The 22,261-nt window shown below is 31.3% G+C and overlaps 3 protein-coding genes across 8 annotated transcripts; all 3 read left to right on the forward strand.

Moving 5' to 3' along the window:
- Positions 1–1,446: 1,446 nt before the first annotated feature.
- LOC113873351 (ABC transporter G family member 7) lies at positions 1,447–11,226 on the forward strand. 6 transcript variants are annotated; one of them, XR_003505942.1, is made up of 13 exons: positions 1,447–1,778; positions 2,017–2,207; positions 2,476–2,626; positions 2,968–3,100; positions 5,247–5,448; positions 6,372–6,648; positions 7,077–7,208; positions 8,402–8,622; positions 8,713–8,871; positions 8,989–9,201; positions 9,368–9,452; positions 9,996–10,287; positions 10,358–11,058. XR_003505942.1 is itself a non-coding variant. In XM_027511444.1 (12 exons), exons 1-12 carry the CDS (start codon positions 1,509–1,511, stop codon positions 10,366–10,368), a joined length of 2,178 nt encoding a protein of 725 aa, XP_027367245.1. In that variant the 5' UTR covers positions 1,447–1,508; the 3' UTR covers positions 10,369–11,226. The 6 variants fall into 6 exon arrangements, 3 of the variants coding, with proteins under 3 accessions (XP_027367245.1, XP_027367247.1, XP_027367246.1); XR_003505940.1 differs by lacking the exon at positions 8,713–8,871 and having other exon boundaries at positions 9,378–9,452; positions 10,358–10,708; XR_003505941.1 differs by lacking the exon at positions 8,713–8,871 and having other exon boundaries at positions 8,989–9,237; positions 10,358–10,707.
- A 357-nt stretch (positions 11,227–11,583) lies between these two features.
- LOC113873354 lies at positions 11,584–12,103 on the forward strand. The gene has a single exon (XM_027511450.1). It carries the CDS (start codon positions 11,645–11,647, stop codon positions 12,101–12,103), a length of 459 nt encoding a protein of 152 aa, XP_027367251.1. The 5' UTR covers positions 11,584–11,644.
- A 6,319-nt stretch (positions 12,104–18,422) lies between these two features.
- On the forward strand, positions 18,423–18,869 carry LOC113873355. The gene has a single exon (XM_027511451.1). The coding sequence runs from the start codon at positions 18,423–18,425 to the stop codon at positions 18,867–18,869; it is 447 nt and encodes a 148-aa protein (XP_027367252.1).
- Positions 18,870–22,261: the final 3,392 nt, after the last annotated feature.

A 22,261-nucleotide genomic window follows, 5' to 3' on the forward strand; every position in this document is an offset into this window, starting at 1 on the left:
CATGAAGTGTGAACATCTCTCTGCAATTTTTTTTCTTCATTTTGCCTCTTTCGTCTCTTATTACATTTTTGTTTTTTTTCCTTTTCTTCTCTTCTTCTTTGTTAACAAATAATACTTGTTAAGTTTGTTTTTTAAGCATATAAGCAATGCAGAAATACATTTTATGAATTATTCATTAATAAAAATACGAATGTATTCTTTTTGTCTAAAAGCTGTGCTTAAACTTCGTGTAAAAATGTTTATAAAATCTGAATTATTAAAAATAGATATATGAAACACGTTTTTAATATTTTGATTTTTTCTAAAAATAGAAAATTGGACACTAAAATAAATATATTTTATAAATCTTGAAAATGTGAAAATAATAACTGTTTTATTTAAAAAATGTTTTTTTCAGACTAAAAACCCCGTTTGGATTAGTACTTTTATGTGACATGAAGATGTGTCGTTTCTAATAAATAATGAGCGGTGACGTTTTTGGTTGGTTCAGTTTAAAGTCTTCTCAATCCCAAAGACTCGATGGCATGAAACTGTGAGTCCATAAAGGATGAATATAACAATTTTCAAAACTAACAATATGACGCTAGCTATTAAAAAATCACTGTATGCTTATTTATTTCATATTTTATTATGAAAATATTTAAAAAAATACATTTAAGAACTTAATTTTTTTAAAAAACCAATTATATTATAATTTATGGGTTTGGAAAATTTAGATTGTTTTTTTTAAGATACAATTTAGTTGATGCACCAACACAATAAAATAAGTTTTTATCTTGATATCAAAATGTCATATTAGAACATTGATTAACAAATTAAAAATATTTTTTTATCAAAAAGTACTTGTTAACATATATTTTAATATGATTAAAAAGTAATAATTTTAATTCTTTAACCAGTATCATTGTCAGTTAAAATTTGATTTATTTTTGAAAAATAGTAAATTGTTAATCTCATGTAGTCATGTGCATGATAGGAAATAAAAATTTTTTTGCGTGTTGAATTTGGCATGCCTTTAAAAAATTTGGGTTAAAAACGTAATTGACAGATTTCATGTATATAATATAATATATCACTTATATAATGCGAGTGGAAAATTAAGAATGTATATAACTTGATCGTTTGATCAAGCCGAGAAGAATAATATGACATATGATTTTTGTTTAAAAAGACATATATTTTTTTTCAAAATATTTAAGTGTCCAAATTATTAATATTCTACCGTCGACCCTTATAAAAGGAAAAGATCTGGTAAAGTAATGGGATTTTTTGGCTTTGAATTGAAGCTTTCCAAAAAGACAAAGAACATAGCCAATTCTCTTCACAAGAAGACACGCTTTTTTCATACCCATCTTATCTTCAAGCGGACACGTGTCACACATGCTTTCCAGTCACCAAAACGCGGTCGTTCCTTCACGATATTTTACTCGTTAAGTTCTTTGTTCCGGGGGCACTCTTTACACTCACAGTTCCCAGTGCACACTTCGCACCGAAGAGAAGAGACGATAATGGCGGGTTTTGGCGGGAAAAAGGTGCGCCAAATGGTCGTCGGCTTCGGCGGCAGTGGCCTCGGCCAGGTCGTCATTGCTGTCGCCGTCTCCTTCATCGTCCGCGTCTTCTCCGCTCCCGGCCCCGCCCTCTCTCCGGATAACGACGATGATGACATGCCGGACAACGATTCTCGCAACGGCGAAGCTCCGTCCTCCGGAAAGGTCACGCCGGTCACAATTCGCTGGAATAGCATCAATTGCTCCCTTTCCGATAAATCCTCCAAGTCCGTGAGTTCCTATTATATTCTTCTTCGTGAATGCTGAGTTCCTGTTTGGTTGCTACGAATATTCGCGAGGGGGAGGGAAAAAATCGAGTATTATCTTTGGATATTTATCATAATTAAGATAACCTGTTAGTTTTCGTTACCTGCACATTTTTGTGCTAGACTGATAGTTTTTTTTGCCTTTATAGATATTTTTTTTGCTTTGTTTTGGTGATAATGGGGAGTTGATGTTAAACTTACAGGTGAGATTTTTGCTTAAAAATGTGAGTGGAGAAGCAAAGCCTGGGAGATTATTAGCCATAATGGGGCCTTCAGGTTCGGGGAAGACAACATTGCTTAACGTTCTTGCGGGTCAGTTGCAAGCATCTCCTCGGTTGCATTTAAGTGGCATTTTGGAGTTCAATGGAAAGTCTAGTTCTAAGAACGCTTACAAGTATGCTTGTTTGTTAGTGTGTTTACCGTACATTTTTTATGTTTCTTTCTGAACAAAATTTAGGTGCAACGTTTTAGGTACTTTTTTTCAATCAAGATTGAAGTTTCATATTGGTAACTTGCATCGACCTTTGTTATGCTAGTTATCGATGTAAAACTCTAATTTTGATTGAAGAATAGCAGAAAAAGCACTTACAATATTACACCTAAGTTTTGTCCTCTCTTTTAAGCTGCTAAGGAGATAATAATGCCGTTATTTATTGCTGTAGGTTTGCTTATGTGAGACAGGAGGATCTCTTTTTCTCACAGCTCACTGTGCGGGAAACATTGTCTCTAGCTACAGAACTCCAGCTTCCCAGTATATCTTCTGCTGAAGAGAGAGATGAATTCGTGAACAATCTTCTTTTCAAACTAGGCTTGGTGAGATTCCCTCATATCCTGTAACTTGTGTTGGTGATGAAGTAGTTACTGGGAGTATATTGGAATATAGGAACAGTTTTGAGTAGTTTTTTTTTCAACAAACCTGTATATCTTCTTTGAAAACTGAATTTTGATTCATCCATTTTAGATGCTTGCCCTTTATTGTCACATGTTTCAAAATAAGAATCACCATTAGAAGTTACTGGTGTATCTTATGTAATTATTTCAGCTTTCCTCTTTCAAATTTATGATTGAAAATGTGATACTCTTGTTGGATAGTCCTATGTTACTGATATTACTCCCTTTGGTATCTGTATGCCTTTTTTTTTCTTTTTCTAAAGGTTAGTTGTGCTGACACCAATGTTGGTGATTCAAAAGTTCGTGGAATTAGTGGTGGTGAAAAGAAACGCTTAGCGTTGGCATGTGAACTGCTTGCAAGCCCATCTGTTATATTTGCTGATGAACCCACGACAGGTAAGCATGTGTTTGTGCTTGTGCTTGTAGAATTTAAACTTTGCATACAATATGGAGTAGGTGTATGGCTAATTAAGTAAAAATATAATATTGCATGCACAAAGTGTATTCCTTGTGTGCATGCTTAAAACTAAAATTTAAGAATTAGTCAGTAAGGAATTTCAATATGTACTTTTAGTTTCATATGCATTCTGATCTATCATCTGACCATTTACCACTTTGATGCTCGTGGTAAAAGAGTTTCAATTTCAGAATACTATCATTGTTATCATCTATTATGAATTGATGATGAGAATGGAAAAGAGAAAAGAATGATTTTATTGCTCAACTAAGATATGAACAAGAAGGAAAATCTCTTCTCCTAAGGGTTTCCCCTTCACAATTGAGCATTTGCTCGGTTCTCTCAAATACAATTCCTTGAATGATCCCCCTACTCTTACTTCTGTCTTTTCATTTATCTAAGAAATTAGCTTAATTTACTATTTTTTCTATGTTTCTAACTGTCTAAACTAACTCATTTGTCTTCCCCTCCAATCAAGTACACTTTTGTCCAAGCCATATCTGCCAATCACTTTAGGGCTGCTGAAACTATTGGGTTGTTTCTCAATAAAAAAGAAGTTAGTAGTGTTTTGCTGTATAACTTGCTGCTTGTTCAGTAATGAGTATTCACTTTGACATCTTTAAATCTGCTCAATAAGGATTTCTATTGTCATGGTTTAACCTGACATTCTGACTTCATGGTAGTGAAATTATCTTGGTTTGGGGGATATATGTATATGATGATCTGAATACAGCAACAACTAAACTTTCTTACTAATTGCAGCAGCTGCATGGATTATACATCATTATAAATTTGTCATGTATAAGTGTAAAGATAGACCGTTTCCCTCTAAATCTCTCTTGATGCTTTTATAGTGTTTCTGGGTTTTCCTTTACTTCTAACCATTAGAATATCTTCCACTGGGTCAAGTCAACCCTCCTTATTGGTCTTTCTACAGTCTTCTGCACACATGCCCAAACCATCTAAGAAGAAATCTCAATTTTTTCTACAACAGAGGCTACCCTAACTTTTCCTCTGAAGGTTGTATTTCTAATGCTATTTTATCTTGTATAACTACTTATCCACCCTTGCTGTTAGGGTGACTGATATGGGCCCATTAGTGAGTCAAGTGGAAAGGCTCAAAATTTGGCATGTGTACACTAGGAAGGGAAAGGGAGCACCCGTTTAAGGGGGAGTCAGTTATATAGGAAAGGAGGAGAGAGAAGTTTGTTATGGAAGAAAATGATTAGGGAGGCTGTTTGTGCCTAGAGAGGGAGGCTCTGGGTCTGTGAACTGAGAGAGTGGTACTTTTATACCTTCTTTCATATATCATACATCTCATATACATGATTACTCCATTTCTGATTTTTTTTTTTTCTGCTCTTAACCATTATTGTTATATTCGTGTTTGGTGAGCTTAACAGTAACATCTTATCTCTGCAACATTAAGTTTCCTTTCTAGTTGGCTCTTTGCTGCCTTACACTCGGTCTAAGACAGCATTGTAGGTCTTATAGAACGTTTCCTTTGGCTTGAATGGTACTTTTCTATCGTTTATCACCCCTGAAGCATTCCTCCATTTCATCCACCCTGAATGTATCTTTTGACTGATATCACTTTTTATTTATGACCTGAGTATCTACAATTTTAGAGAGGTAATCTTGGTTGATCACATCATTTTGCTGATAAATTCCATCTATTCACTGAGTTGTTTAACACAACAGTTTCCTATCTTAGAACCATTAATCAGAAAACTGTGTATGTTGACACCATACAAAGGATTTCATACCTGAATAATGGATTACTTTATGCCTACTTTACACCATTTGATAAGTATAGGAAGTTTGAGTAACAAGTGGTTTTTCTAACACTAGCCTAGACTTAAGAGAGGGTTCTTGCACTTTTGCCCATAAAACATATAGCATAATAATGTGCACAGATTGCACTTCTTTTCACTTTCAGTGTTTTTTTAGTGCAAAACCCCTGTTTTCATTCTTTAAATCTTTAATGTAATAATGTATAGATGACTCTTCCCTGCCAGAAGCTGCTGTCAAATGCTGTCAATCTGTACACTCATTTTGTCATGAAGTTACTTTCTGTTCTTTCAGGACTTGATGCCTTCCAGGCTGAGAAAGTCATGGAAACTCTCCAACAACTTGCACAAGATGGTCATACTGTAATTTGCTCTATACATCAGCCAAGAGGTTCAGTGTATAGTAAATTTGACGACATCATCTTGCTAACAGAGGGTTCTCTTGTTTATGCTGGTCCTGCTCGTGATGAACCATTGGAATACTTCTCAAAATTTGGGTCATCATCTGGAACTTATTATATTATGCTATTATACAGTCTTCACACTTTCTCTCAAGTTTTATATTATTTGAGAAATTGTGGCTAATTTAAGAAATTGTGGCTAGGTTAACTTCATACACTATTGAATGACCTATTATTCTAGAAAAACCAGGAAATCCAAATTAGGAAGCTTGTCAGAATTTCAAATCTGACAATTATATTTAACTTATCATTTAATCAAGTCTTTGATTGATATTGGTAGCAATGCTGTGATAAGTTATATTCTTGGAGATACACCTTGCATCTATTGTTATCCTACTTAATTACTTTTAAAGGCAGTCTGCATTGTGAATGAGGTTCTTTACACATCTAAGGGTTTTTTCTTGCAAAGCCATGATGTTAGGTAGTGTATGAATTGAATCCTAATGAGCATAATTGAAATAGATATATTTCTAATTCTCTAAGAGGTAAATCCTTTCATCATGTATGAACCTTAATATTTGCCTAATTTCCAGTTTTTATGCATTTGGTAGATATTTTTGTTTTGCCTTCAAGTTGAGATATTACAACAATAACCAAACCTTATCACTATGTGAGGTCGACTACATGGATCATGATGCCATTGAGCTTGGTGAAAAACTAAATTTTAGAAATCTAGTTAATCAAAATTATTTGAGTTTTAAGTCAAAATTATATTTTGCAATAGTCTGTTGACTTTTCTCCATTGTCTAATTATATGAGTTAATTAGTTAAATGAACCCTATTTTTTCATTCATTCAATCCAAAAGCATAGTCCCTTTCTTTATACCATTTGTTGTTAATATCTGAATGGAAGTAAGAAATAGTGCACTGAAATGGTAATTTTGTGTAATTTAAAATTTTTTCTTTGACTTTTTTATTGTTTGTTCCACACAATTGGTTGATGATTGCTTGTGTAACAGGTACCCCTGTCCAGATCATGTAAATCCTGCTGAATTTTTGGCTGATCTTATATCCGTGGACTACAGTTCTGCTGATAGTGTCTGTTCCTCTCAAAAAAGGATCGATGGTCTTGTTGAGTCATTCTCACAAAGAGTATCAACTGTAATATATGCAACTCCAATTACTATAGATGATTTCTCAAAAAGTAGAAAGAAAATTAGCAAGAGGACTGTAGCAAAGAAGTCAGGGGGTTGGTGGAAGCAGTTTCAGTTGCTTCTTAGAAGGGCATGGATGCAGGTCTGCCTTTTTATTTTGTTGTCTGTCACTCTGTCAACTTTCATAGGATGGCAGGATCTGGATAAATTGCATGATAGGACCTGTATAAAATTTTCTGGCTTGCCCACAAACAAATTTGATGTCTCTTAAGGAACGACTTATGATGCATGCTTAAGTCATTTGAGAAGATATACTAACAAAAGTGGCATTACTGTTTAATTATTTATTGTTTTCACATCTTGTATGTTATGCGGTTAAATTATTTATTTTCTCCATCTTACAGCTTCTATGAATGTCACCAGTTCTCTTAAATTCTTTATCTTGTCCTGATCCCTAGAGATTAGATATAGTTTAGGAAGATAATGAAGGATAATTTATTTCTTAGACATAGTATAAGGAGAATCAAACTTTTTCTCATTCATTGGATTCATGTTTGTCTGGCTGACTAGGCTTCCCGTGATGCTCCAACAAACAAAGTTCGGGCAAGGATGTCAATTGCATCAGCGATTATCTTTGGGTCAGTTTTTTGGAGAATGGGAAAATCTCAGACTTCAATACAAGACAGAATGGGATTGCTTCAGGTTTGTGGTCTTCCTGATTCCTGTATGCTTGTTTTCATATTGACTTGCTTCTGACATACATTGCAGAACAACTTTGAAATGTTCTTATGATTCAATTTTAATTCTACCATGTGATAGGAACCCATAAGCAAAATATGATGTTTAAGAGGTGTAACTTAGAATGAGAGAAGTTGAGACAGGAAAGAATGCGTCTGTTGTTGGTAACTGAATTTCCAAGAAAGAACAAAGGAGGAATTCTCCTTCTGGTGGTTTCCCCTTCACAAAGGGTTACCCCTTTCACAACTGGGCTAATTCTCTTCTCCAAAACTAATAAAACTGAATTACATTTTCCTTTTTATTTATCTAATTATCTTCCCTCTGACTGACTAACTACTCTAACCGTCAATACTATTTTGTTTGTTTTCCCTTTATTCTTCCAAGAAAAAACCCTTCTGTCTTAACTCCTAACACTATGGTTAGAGATCTTGTCTACATTTAAACTCTGAACACTGTTGGCTTTTGTGGAATTTATTATGCATATTAGAATGGTCTTTATATGAGCTAATATTATAAAAGTTGACTTTAGATAACTAGCTCTGTTTACATGTCCTTTGACTATTAATCCTTGTACGCACCTTTCTCCAAGCATGTATCTGTGTTTTGTATGTACTTCACATGTGAATAAACCGCATACATCTGCACAAGTTTTGTGAGGAGATTTTCTTGGAATTCATTATTAGTTTCAATTTGTTAAACAGAAAATAATTGAACATAACATGAAGATTGTACTGGTAAAAGAATTTCAAGATTGTTTATTTATTTATTTATTCAAGACGAAGAAAAATAAGTTCCAAGGAGAAAATGGAAAGTATCTAATTTGAGATTTCTCTATAAAGTGCTCATTCATCACCTATTTTATTTATTTGGCTTATTAGTTTAGTTGATTTTGTGAGGTCAAACTTCTGAATTAATAGTGAAGTTTTTGCTTATTGACCTAAAAGTAAAACTATAAATATTATGGGGACCACCAATTAATTGTGTAGGGATAGTGTTATCCAAAATCTAGTGCACTTGACTACTTGAGTTCCATCTTTTATTGTAATTATCTTGACAATTGCTTTGAAATGCTTTAAACCCAAATATTGCTATGTTACAGAAAATGACAGTTTCACTTGGCTAAGTTTACTTTCCTTAATTACATGGTGGCCATCCAGGTTACTGCAATAAACACAGCTATGGCTGCTCTCACAAAGACTGTTGGCGTGTTTCCAAAGGAACGAGCAATTGTTGATAGAGAACGTGCTAAAGGCTCCTATTCCTTGGGTCCCTATTTGTTATCAAAGTTGTTGGCTGAGATTCCCATCGGAGCGGCATTTCCATTAGTGTTTGGTTCTGTTTTGTATCCAATGGCACGTCTTCATCCTACTTTGCAAAGGTCAATTTCTTATCTGGGCCTATATGAGCTACAGTTTTGAATAAATTTGCAATTTTCTTTCATTTTATTTTGCTATTTTTTGGGTAGCAGATTGACTTTTTCTCTAATGCTTTATATGATTGAGGAAGGCAAAGAAATGTGTATAATTTTCTAAGTAGTCCTTTACAATCCGTTATTGCCGTTGTTTCATTTCCGAGGATTATTTATAGGGGTCAATCTCAAAGGCCATGGGGGTATATACATAAATAGGTGATGAATGAATGTTCTGTTGAAAAAATATATATTTTTCTTTTTTCTCTTGGCCAGCTTTATTCCAATTAATTCTTTCCATTTCATATATGATGACTTATTAATTTGACATTCTAGATTTGGAAAATTCTGTGGCATTGTCACTATGGAATCTTTTGCTGCATCTGCTATGGGTCTTACTGTTGGTGCTATGGTTCCAACCACTGAAGCAGCAATGGCAGTAGGCCCCTCTCTGATGACAGTTTTTATCGTATTTGGAGGTTACTATGTCAATCCAGAGAATACCCCAATCATCTTCCGCTGGATTCCCAATGTTTCTCTGATTAGATGGTAAACACAATTCTGATTTGTGAGTGAGCAAGAGGAGTTAAGTTCAAATATATAGCTAGTACTAGGAAACTGAACTTCATTGAGCTAAATATCCTTGCAAAGTTTACTATTGGTTTTTCCTGCTCTGATACTGATGAATACCAAATTGATTTATGCACACTTTCAGGGCCTTCCAGGGACTCTGCATCAATGAATTTAGTGGTCTTCAATTTGACCATCAGCATTCATTTGATGTTCAAACTGGAGAACAGGTGAGGGTAGAGCCAAGAATCTCTTACTTTCATTTGGAGTTAAGATAACATTTGATAGAATTGAATAAAAAATGACATTATAACCGATGTACTCCAAATCTAAAGAGAAAAGTTATCAAGTATTTAAAGAAAAGGTAAAAAAACCAAGCTGGAAAACATGGTTCTTTTGGGTTTGACTGAGGTGTATAAGCAAGAGAGGAAACAAAATCGTAGCCCTAAAAGCTGGCCTAAGAGATTAGACAAATCACCATCAGTTTTTAATCAAGTTGCATGTTATAATATCATTGAAATATTGTTGTTGCTTGAGTAGTAATGCTTTTGGTCTCCCTCCATCATATAAATGCTAAATTTAGAATATTAACCTGGACTTATAATCCCCTCATTCAATCATTTCTTTTTTTCTAGAAGAGGTATTATCACTGAGTTACACAAAATACCTATATGCTTTTCCATTGTCCGACTATATGGACAAAAGCAGTAATTTTATGTACTTTCTTGAATGCTGATCCAGTTCACTTACTTATTCCCTTCCGTCTTTCACAGGCACTAGAGCGTATTTCCTTTGGAAGAAGTAGGATTAGGGATACTGTGATAGCACAAAATAGAATACTGCTATTTTGGTATTGCACCACCTACCTTCTCCTTGAGAAAAACAAGCCCAAATACCAGCAACTTGAAAGCCCTATTGACCTCAACAAACCGCATTTAAAACTTGAGGAGTTGAATTCTGAACAAGTTGATCAGACACTTAAAGCTCCACTGGTCAACCAAGTTGGTTCCAACCAATCCCTTGAGTCAGATGAAGTAGATCTTGTTGGCCCTTTTGTCCTAGAAGGTTTGTAATCAGCTGGGCCTACTGCTGTTCTTGTCAGATATTCATCTATTTATTGATTTATCTAATACAGGTACTAGGTAAAGAGATACTTTGCGAAAGGGTGACCAGCAAATACTGAGACAGTTAGCCGTTTCTATAGAACAGGACTTCAATCACGATGTGATAATTGCACAACCAAAACATCAGCTTATGCTTACTAGTTAGTTTTTTGGTCGAATCACAGGTGGTTAGTTGTAATAATAAACAGTGATGGTGGCTGATTGGCCGTATCATCTTGGTTCATTTTTATTATAGCTTCTTTTTTCATTCAATGATCACAGAATATGTGGAGATCATCCATCGGATGGTTTTTTCTTGATTGTGACTACTATGATCCACAATTTTGGAAAATTGAGGTAGGTCACAGGTTTCCTTTTTACCAAGTTTTAGTAGTGAATAACGTAGTCCTAATGGATTGTGTCTTCTCACGCAAGACGCAGGTTTATATACCAATCCAAACATAGTATTCGGTTGGACCAGAATGAAGGGAAAGAAAAAGGAGGGAAATTTTATTAAAATTTTAAAATTTCCCGTTTAATTTATAAGTTCGGAGAAATTGTGGGGAGAATAGTTATTTTAATAGAGTGAAGTGGAGGTGAGGAGAGTGAAGGGTACAATCTTTTTGGTGTGAAGGACATTGCATTCTTTTTCGTCATTTAAAAACTATTAAATCACGTATTTTGATGCTTCGGCATTTAAATATTTTTTTAATTGTAGCGTAACCTTTGCGGCCTTGTCTTGTCAGTGCTAATCATATGATTTACTGTTTTTATTTGATTTAAAAGTTAAATTGTCTTCCATAATGTTTCTCTAACAATATTTTGATGGCGTGTGAGATGGGTACGAGAAAGAGATACGAAGAAAGTGAAAAAAATTGTAAAAAGTATGGTAAGTGACATGACAAAAATAAAAAAAGAATAAAAATAAATGTAAAAGGACCAAGAATGCTTCTAGATTCCAACATATTATTACGGCGATAATATGAAGCAATTGTACACGAAACAAATCCAACATGGTGTGGTGTGAGGGAGAAGGTTCTTTGGCGTAAGAAACATTCAAAGAAATCGACACGCCACCTCCAATTCCCATTTCCAATCATATGGTGTGCCGTAATCCGCAATCTCTCCTTCTTGGAATCTAACTTTATCTTACGCCCCAACTTTCACTCCACCGTCCTTTAATTTCCATAACCTGCAACAACAATACACGCACATCCATCTACTATATATATATATATTATAATATGCACACCAAAACATTCAACGATACATTTCAATCACACAACTAGTTATTGTTCATCACTTTGAGGTCCAAGAAAATGCAAGCAACCTCTCCATCCTCACTTATGCTTATATCATCCCCTCCTTCAGGCATCAAAAAGAGGGCACCATTTATTTCACACATGCTCCTCACTAATACCACCACCACTAGTAGTCGTAGGAGTTTCATCTATGCATCAAAAAGAGACTCATATGGGCACCGTTATGATGGCAAGTTGGTGGATGAGAATATGATCATTCTTAGAATGCGAATCCGTGAGATTGAGATGGTGGAAATGAAGAGTAAAGCTCCTTCGGATTGGACTGAATGGGAGAAAGAGTATTTTGAGAATTATGATTCGGATGTATATGAAGTAGTTGGATTGTTGCAAAGATTGTTGATGAACACTAGGCCTTGCTTTGTAGTGGGTATGTTGGCTCTGCTTATGCTAAGCATCTCAACGTCAATGTCACTACTTGTGTTTCATCTAATTCAATTGGCTAAAGAAATCATATAGTATATCTCAAGGCCAGCTTTTATTTGCACCAATCTGAAATCAATTCGAAACGACCCCAAGGTCACATAGGAAATTCCAAATTGACTTTACAACATTACGTCAAAAAGGTGCAATATGGATTCCTGTAACAAATATTGTTCATACTTTGATGTATATAAATGAAGTGTAAAACTAACAAATTCTTTGCATGTTATGCAGTAAAATTAAGAGCTTAAATAGCATTATTTGCAATTGAAAGTAACTTAATTTTCCAAATTTGATACTAGAGCCCACTTTACGACCAAGAAGTCACCACGACAGGAAACAGATGGGTCTGGAAAAAAAAAAGAGTTAAAACACGTTCAACATAATCGTCTTTCCGTTTTATTTTTATTTTTTTTTGTTCATTTTTGAATAAATTCCCTTTTATTCAAGATACGTAATTTCTATTGATATAATGTATCAAATTTTAGATTAAATCTAAATTAAAGAGAATTATAACAATCTTGAATTTTAGTTTATCTAAAAATTATTAATACAATTTAATTTTAAATATTCGATGTCAGAACAATCATACAGCTCAATAACAAAGAAAATAACTCTTGAATTATTTTTAAAAAATAAAAAGTCAGGTTTATATATACAAATAAATTAAAGGGTATCATCGCTACGATAACTTTAGTGGGAAAATTGGGTTTTTCAGAATCAATTACCTATTAATTCAACAGGATGACGTATACATTCATAGCATGAGGAGAAGAAAAAACATTGTTTGATGAATTTTTCAAATTAATATATTCTTCATATTATGAGAAAATTCCATTTTATTAACAAATACAAAATGTTAAAGGATCAATAGTTTTGGCAGGTGTAATTTCAATTTAATAAAAAATAAATTATTAGTATAAATATAACAAGCTGATAAATTAAAATTTTAAAACGTAACTTTTCGATAATGGCTATTACTTAAAAAGGGTCTTGTAAGGGATCAATAACTTTTCTTTATTATTAAAAATTGTGTTTTATATATATATAAGAGAGAGAGAGAGAGAGAGAGAGAGGAACGTATCATTATGTTTTTTAACTTAATCAATGTCTTATTTGTCATTATCAAGAACTGTAAAGTTAGAGAAAAAAAAATTCCATAAAAATTAGTAATTACAAATTATGGTAACACTCCAAACATGTCAACATAGATAGTACATTTTTATTCTAGATGATTGAGTTTCCCACGAAGAAATATTAAGCCCTAACCCATTCTTTCGTGCCGTTTGCTTCATGTTTGTAGAGAAGGTCAATCTTTCTAGACTTGTGAACAACATGCAGTCATGCATGGCTGTAATTGTATACATCTTTGTGAATCCATCTTTATTTCTTCTTCAAAATTCGATTCTCATGACAACAAATTAAAACTATAAGCCTATGTAGCTAAGCTCAATAGGCACGACCATAAAGTTGAACCAGTCCATGTTCCTCAGGAATCAAGTTCATGTTTTGCCTCTCCAAATTTAAGGTGGGGTTAGATTAACTTTAAATTTATTCATTGTGTATTTGAATTTACGTTCATGTTAGATAATCCTATGTAACATATGCAAATTTCAATGCAACCTAGCTTCAATATTATAGACGAATGTTTGATACTTCTTACTACAAAATAAAGCACACATTTACATATTGAGAGATAGAGAAATATATTAAATGAAGAAAAAAATATTATATAAATTAAATAATATAATAAAAAATATTTTCATAAATTATTGTATTATTTTATTGTAAGAATATAATTACACCAAAACTTATTAAGGGTGACGTCTAGAAGTTGCTGTTACGTGTTTTAGTGTGCCGACCGTGATTTGTGGTTCTTTTTAAAATTAAAATAATATCTCAATTTAAAAATTGCATTTCTTTTGTGCAAAAAATGTCATACCAATTGCACTTTTTATAAACGTTACGATCATTCCCACACGCCAACATTTTGCTTCTTTTATCCTTCTTCGAAATTATTTTCCTGTTAAGTCTCTACATCTCTTTTTCTTATTTATTCTTTATAAGGTATGTTTATATTGGTTTCAAGCAGCAGCGTATATAAAATTACAAACATTTTATAATAGGATAAAAAATCAGGAACACGTTTTTGTGTTTATTATGGATGAGTGATTTGAGATTGAAATTTACTTAATGAGAAAAATAGTGTTCATATAACATATGTAATGGAATTAATATATATAATTTATTGTGTATAAAAAATTATGAAAATAATAAAATAAATACGGATAAAGATTCATACAGTTCTTTAAACTTTAAGATCTCTTTAAAACAATAAAGAGCTCATGTTCTAATTATCTTTAAGAGTCACTTTTAATCTAACTTTGCTCACTAATCTACTTTTAGCTTTTTATCTTGTCCTTTAGACATTTGAAGTGCTTTGTCCAAGTTACTTTTGATCCAAAATTATTCATTCTCTTCAATTTTTTCACATGTACTTCTTAAAAAAACTATAATGTATGTAGAAGTCTGTATATTTTTTTATTTTAAAAAAATTCATATATGTATTCTATAAGAAATAATCATAGTGTTTGACTTTTATATAAGGTGATATTTCATAGGCTTTGGTAGCTTTTATTACAAGATTTTTTATAGCTTTATTAATTTTTTTATTTACTATAAACAAATAGAGCTGGTGAGAATTGTGAATAAATTAGTAAAATTAATTAAAATAAAAAAATTATGATTTTAAATTCAATGACATTAAACATGGATAAAGTTAATATATTATATTATATTTTAAAAAATAATAATTTTATTTATCTTATTAATTTATATAATTTAGTCGAATACGTATCGTAAAAAAATGATACAAGTTTATTATTATTATTATTATTATTATTATATAAAATTCATTACATCATTGATGTAATGTAATGAAACGATTTTTCCAATTACTCACTGCAAGAAATGTATCAATATGAAACTTAACCGTAAGAACTAATGCATGAAAAACAAGGTGAACGTTTATATTTGGCAAAATGGTTGATCTTCCAATTTAATTTGATTAAAAAAAACAATTACGGTTGAATTGTTAAACTAAACACCTTTGCTTGCCTTAATTAACCTCTCTACATATGCAACAACGACAAATGTTGACTTGAATTTTAGCAAAAACTATTCTCAAATTTTTACGATGAATCAAGAAAACGGCTCATGCCGACAAGAAACAAACGAGCATTCATGTATGATATTATTGTCCATAGAGTCTTGTGAATCAGTGTTGTTAGAGTATTATTTAAGAAATAAATAAATATTTTATTAAAACTTATATTAAACAATAAAAACGTGCGTATTTCTATATTTTTAATAAAATGTTTTTATTTTTAGTTCTTTAACTAAGATACTGATTATAATTTTACTTTTTATTTTCAACAAAGCAGTAGCTATAATAATTATCAGCCTACCACTGTCTGTTGTGTTGCTTTCACTTTGACAATTCCTTCTTCACGTTTTAATTTTGCAGGAGATAACTCATTAATGTTTCAATTTGACGTAATTTCTGATCCCAAGTCAACACTCTGACTTTAAATTTAGAAAAAATTTATAAGCATTTAATAATCATAAATTTTTATCAAAAATATTTTTATTTTATAACTTCAAGATGATAAATATATATATTTTTATAAAAAAAAATATATTTATAAATGTTTAAACTCAACCAGAAATTAACCAAATCTTTAATTTTATAATACTTTAAATTTTTTAGAAAGATTTCAGGTTTATTAATTAATGCGTGTTTTGGAAGAAATCAATTATCTTAGACACAAGGTATAATAAAAAATACAGTAACCACTTTTATGAATTTTAAAATATTAATTATATTTCTTAATTTTTGTGTTACAAATAAAAAAGAAATAAAGAAAATATTTAATAATCATGAACACTAATTAATACCAAAGGACATGTATAAAAGACTTTCTTTGTATACTATTTATACGAGTCTTTACCTAAATAAGCTCAAATCTATTTTATAAAATATTAACACAAACCTAACCTTAAATATATCACTCTTTTTAAGGCTCAGCCTTGTCTTTTGCGATAAAAGATAACGTTGTTTGAAATTATATTTAAAAACTTATAGCACATGAAAGTTTTCATATAGACCAACAAATAAAAGTGTTGCATAGTTACAAACAAATGCAAAACAAGAAATATAAACTATTGAAGTGTATTAAATTTGTAATTATAATGTAAACAATATATAAATAAGAAGTTCAATTGGTCTTTTTAAAATTAACTTTATTAAACAAGTTTTAAAAAAGTTACAAGTCCTATTTCGGCGCCTGAACCTTGAATTATTCATGTGTTGCTTATTATATATTATATTTTCTTTTGTGGAACAGGTAATAACGAACTGTGTGTGTTTAACGTCTGCTTTAAGATTCAAATAATGTTGAGAAATCAGGTAGAGAGGGATTGAAAAGGCCTTAAGGACTGCGACTAACCTTTTTTTTTTGTTTAATATTGAGGGATTACAATTTAATAAGGAATCTTATTAATTAATATTTTGATTTTGAACTAAGGCTTTATTAATCAACATCTTTAAAGCATTGGTTAAGAAACTAATAAATAAAAAATTATGTTGAGGGACATTAAAATTTACAATAAAATATATTAATAATTTTTTAAAATTTGTATTCTTAAATTAGTAGCTTTAAGTGGGTTGCTACTAAACCACTTTCAAAGTTCTCTGATATTTATTATCTTCCAGTTACAAAAGCATTAAAGAATATTGTACTGGTCATATTATTATGCATCCCCATGATACTGATAAAAATGGAGTAGTTCAACCTTGAAAAGAAAAAAAAAATGTTATGCAGGCTACGTATGTTAATTAATCATTGAATAGGAAGATTCTGACATGTTCACGAACACTTGTTTAATGAGAAAGAGTCCACCCTTACTTGGGCCAACGTTTTGGAATTTGATGTTTGCCATTAATGCTCATTGTTCTGGAAATTGGAAAGTTCATCACACTATGATCAACAAAATGTTAATATATTACACAAAGATAAGATGCAGAGTACCTGAAGCTCAAAGTTGACATTAACAAACGCCGTGCTCGTTTTTTTATTTTTCTTTATAGTAAAAGTCAAGCCTACCCTGCCTCTGTGCCCTCTCTTTCAACTCTCTTTTATCCACACTTTCAATATTTTTTATAAAAATTATTAATTATCTTTGAATAAAAAAATATCTACTCTTAACAAATTTTCATACATACAATTCAAACCCAATTACTTATTTATATAAAAATAAATATGTATCACTTTAATTAACCAACCCATTAATCCCTCTTTCTTTGTACTTCTACACTTTATGATATTTAATCACTGGAATATTCTCTCTTATAAAGCAATAATGCAATATTATTCACTCACTTCACACCAATGATCTAATTTTACACCATCCATATATTCGTACATGAAGCTCACGAAAATTATATTAATGACCCGAATCTTTTCTTCCATTGATTTAACATATTTTAATTCTCAAGGAAGGATAAACCCTATATTCAATATAATTGAGGATAATATTTTTTTTTCTTAACTTGTGTGTTATTTTCCTAAGAAGGTTATCAATTGGTACGAATAATTCTATAAACACGAAGTCCCGTATACATATTTTATTGAATAAAAGTTAAATTAAAATCTGAGAGTGATAAGTTTGACAAAATTATGAAGTTTGAGTTTTTGTCACTTAAAATCCCGCAATATCATTGTACGATGAAGTATTTTTCATCCCTCTAATTAAGTAGACAGAAAATGAAGAGATAATAAAAGTTAAAATTAAGATCTAAGATCAACTCAATATAACTTTTATTTATTTTTACTATACTCCAAATTTCAATTGTAGAAATGGATAATATCAATATATATATATAGAATCACGTTAAACCCATTACGTGCATTTAATCTGAAGACAATTTCGGCGAACTTTGTGGCACGAACCTGACGCCACAGCAAATCATTACTAAATCTATGTTTCACAGACACGAGTCATTTTCATATGCCGACACGACATTAGAAACGCGTTTTTACGAAGACATTAACTATAGATTAAAAAAAACACGGTTTTGTCACATTGCTTCTTCTCTAAGATCCCTTCCTTTACCAAATTATCAAAGTATGAACAAATATTAAATACCCTTCCCCCAGTGCCTATATAGACATGACATGATTGCTCTCCCATTTCCGTCACCAAATTAACAACACTATACATTTCCCAAAGAAAAAGAAGGTACAACACTATATTCCAAGTCCATTAATTGATTTGATTCCCTACCCTCAAAAAAATGCAATCCACTTCTTTGATCAATCCCTCTCCAATATTGTTGTATCAATTTTCATCGACCAAGCCATGTTCTAATAGCAGGAAATTGGGTTCATTTGCTCCAATTATGGCGTCCATTAAAGGATCAGCAGACCAGAACTTCAGTGGGAGATTGGTGGATGAGAGCATGATTGTCCTCAGAAAGAGGATTCATGAGATGAATATGATAGAGAGGAACTATGAGCCACCTTCTGATTGGATGGATTGGGAGAAGCGCTATTATACCAACTATGATTCCGTTATATGTGAAGCAATGGGAGTTTTGCAGACCCAGTTGATGAATACTAGACCAAGCTTGGCTCTTGGAGCCATGGCTTTGGTAGCAATGAGTGTGCCAACTTCTACTGCTGTCGTTTTGTTTCATTTGGTGGAGTTGAGCAAAACTCTCTTATCTGGGTTTCATCTTTAGCCAAGACTAGTCTCTCTAGATTATTTTTTCATTAAATGCTTTGAATTGGTGGTTTGTTATTTTGAAAAACCATTCAATTCATTTATCTAAATCCTTTAGAGAATTTTCATTGGACGCCCCATTTGATGATCACCTGTTACTTGATGACGCGAGTCTGGGGATGGATTGGGGATAGATATGTTTACCCAAAATACGACTGTTTATGATTTGTTATCTATACAACTCATACATATCGTTAAAATTATATGCTATGATTTGACTCTTCAATGATTACTTTTATCTGGAAGGACTGTTTTACCTTATCTTAAACTATGTTTTGGGGTCTTTTTATCTTTTCAAAAAGATAAAATATTTTTTTAAATAAATAGTTTAAAATCTTATAAATTTTTAAATAAAGATAATATAAATTATATTATGAAAATTTTATTTACTTTTTATAAATATAATATAAATTCTGTAATTAGTTGAAAGGATAAAAATTCTTGAATTACCCTATGGAATATGTTAATTTCATAAATCAGAACGCCATCGAAGATGAAAAACCAGCCCGTGCATGTGAATATATAATTAGTTTATTTCCGCCTTGGGAATGAGATTTAGATCTCAGATCTCCACATTTAACTTGGCACTTTTATTTAGTTCCACTAAATTTTTAAATGAACAATCACTCATTTTCTTAAATTTCTTATTCAATTTAAACATGCACCAAGTATCTTATAATGATATGCCATAAAAAATATTACAAAGGAATTTAAATTTAGTTTAAAAAGCAATAACTTTTTTTTTCTTAAAAACTAATTTTTAAAATTTAAACCAAATTAAATATCCGAAAATTTAAAGCTTCTATTTTAAAAACCAAATAAGTTAAGGGCTTCGGTATTAGAGAAAAAAAAGAAGAAGAAGCGGAGCATGATAATTAAAAAAATGAATATAACAATAAATACTATCATTTAAATTATTTATACATTTATTTTGTAGTAATTATTTTAAACTATATTGATGATGACTTTAATTGACTGACTTTATACTGAGGTAATAAACTGCTGGGGATAAATCAATGTTTTTGCTATTCTGGGGATAAATAAATTACCAGCAAGGCGAATGATCATGTTAATTAGACCAGTAAGATTATCAGCAAACTCTTTATAACATTTTTTTTTTTTATTACTGACTCAAGTTTATTAATTTTCAATAAATTTTAATTACAACAAATGTATTAAATATTATAATGCTAACATTCCTCAACACTAAATTGATCACAATTTAGGGTATTTGGAACTGTATCAACTTTGTCAGTACGTTCTAATTAAAACTATAGAAACGCCTTAACACAGAGGTAGAATAAAAAATAAAAAATCATATAAAAATAGAATAAAAAGCATTTTGTTTAGAAAAATAAAAAGGAAAAAATTATTTGATTATTTATATGAATAAAAATATATTAAAATTCATCCCTTCCTCTTTTTCCTACTTCTTTCCCTTTCAACCCATACACATAACATGATTTAAGTCATAATTAATGCCTCAAAATAAGCTAATGAAGATATTAATCTCTTGCTTCTTATCCATGTACACAGTTGAAGAAGAAACTTAAGACGTGTAACAGCCAACCACAATTTATAAAAATAGATTATGTGTCTGATAAAATTCTATTTGATTTATTTTAATATACTTCATCGATAAATTTATAATATAATTATTTATTTTTATTAAATAAACCGTGTCAAAATCTACCCGAACTCATTGAACAAACAAAGGTAATCTCTCCTGCGTTGGAATCGTCCGCAAAAGAGAAAATTGCTTTATGTTGAGTATATCTGTGAATATTGCTTTATGTGGTCCAACTGGTTAACATATCTGCTATGATTAATTAAAAAAATACTATTTTTCCCAAAAAAAACTCTTTAAAAACATTATAAAAATAAATAATTCTTTTCAAAAAATTAAATAACGGCGACTTAGTTTAATTTTTTTAACAAACTAGTAAAAAATTAAAGTAAATCAAACTATACATTTTAACTTCTTAAAAAATTATCTGCACCAAACTTCCCTAAAAATTTAAAAATATTGCTTAATTTTTTTTAAAATAAGTTACCTCCTTATTTATTTTCATATAAATACTTGAGCAAAAAGTTATTCAAACTAATCTACCGCCTCGTATAAAAAGAGTCATAGATAGAGGAATAAACTTCATTCAAACTACTGATTTGTTCCTCTTACCACACTCTTCGAAAGAAAGCATTCTCTCATTCTCTCAGATTCAGCATCGTCTTTAATGTGATCGATCACAGCAGCAGTTATCATCACACAGTAAGAGAAATTCCACTCCCTGCAACAATTCAACTACCCAACCAATGAATATATAACATCTCTCACATCGCAATCCCTACAGATATTTTATGAAACTAAAGAGATATAATGTGTATTGCGCAACGTTTATAAATAACATCAGACAAAATGAAAAAAAAAAATTTAATTTCAAGCTTTTAGATGAACTTCAATGACTAATAATAAAAAGAAAATCTAATTAAAAAAATGTTTATTATACTTTAATATTTCTATCATAGTGATATCCCTTCAGATAAAAAAATATTTATTTTTAAATATTTAAACACTGAAATTTTCAAAGTCCAAAGTAAAGATAGAATGATCAACAGGAATTTAATTTAATTTCATTGAAATTGTAGAAGGTTGATATTATAATTCTCGGGTGCAAGTAATTTATGCATGCTTCCCCGTACGTACCTCTGCTTTTAATGCTTTGTTCAACCGGATCGGAGAACTGAGAGATGCGTGTTGCACGAGAACAGCTGAGAATTTAGTATTAAGATTAGCTGTTGTCAAGTTTCTCCAAAAGTGCTAATGCATTCAAGTCTAAACCTTTATTTTTGACATTTTCAAGGGCTGTGCTATGAACTAGAAAGTAGAAAGTGGGATGCGCTGCAACTTCTCCCATCCGCACAACCACCATTGAATTGCCCCTACTAGTACCATTCTGCAATTGATACAAAATGCAGAGAATTTCGTTGTCAATTATTCAAAACGAATCTTCTTCATGTACAAATATTAGTACTATAAATTTGGGCAAAACTATTGGCCGTAAAAAGGGAGAAAGCCCCTTCATATAATGCAATATTCCGTATAAAGAGCGCAGCACAAATAGTGAAAGCCTAATCGAAAGTAAATACATTTAACGAATTGCAAAAGATTCGGTACTTTGAAGCTTGCAGATCAATCAAAATTAACTGCAATTTCACGTAAGGGTACGTATCATACAGCTCTTCTCCAGAATGCAAACCATTCAAGCAATTAAACTTTTCTGTTGCCATAATACACCACCACACATATAATACTAGCCACATTAAATCAAGAAAATAGTTTCATAGTTGGCT

This window comes from Abrus precatorius, unplaced genomic scaffold, assembly GCF_003935025.1.
Source record: "Abrus precatorius isolate BTA unplaced genomic scaffold, Abrus_2018 Scaffold7, whole genome shotgun sequence".
NCBI classification, from domain to species: Eukaryota; Viridiplantae; Streptophyta; class Magnoliopsida; order Fabales; family Fabaceae; genus Abrus; species Abrus precatorius.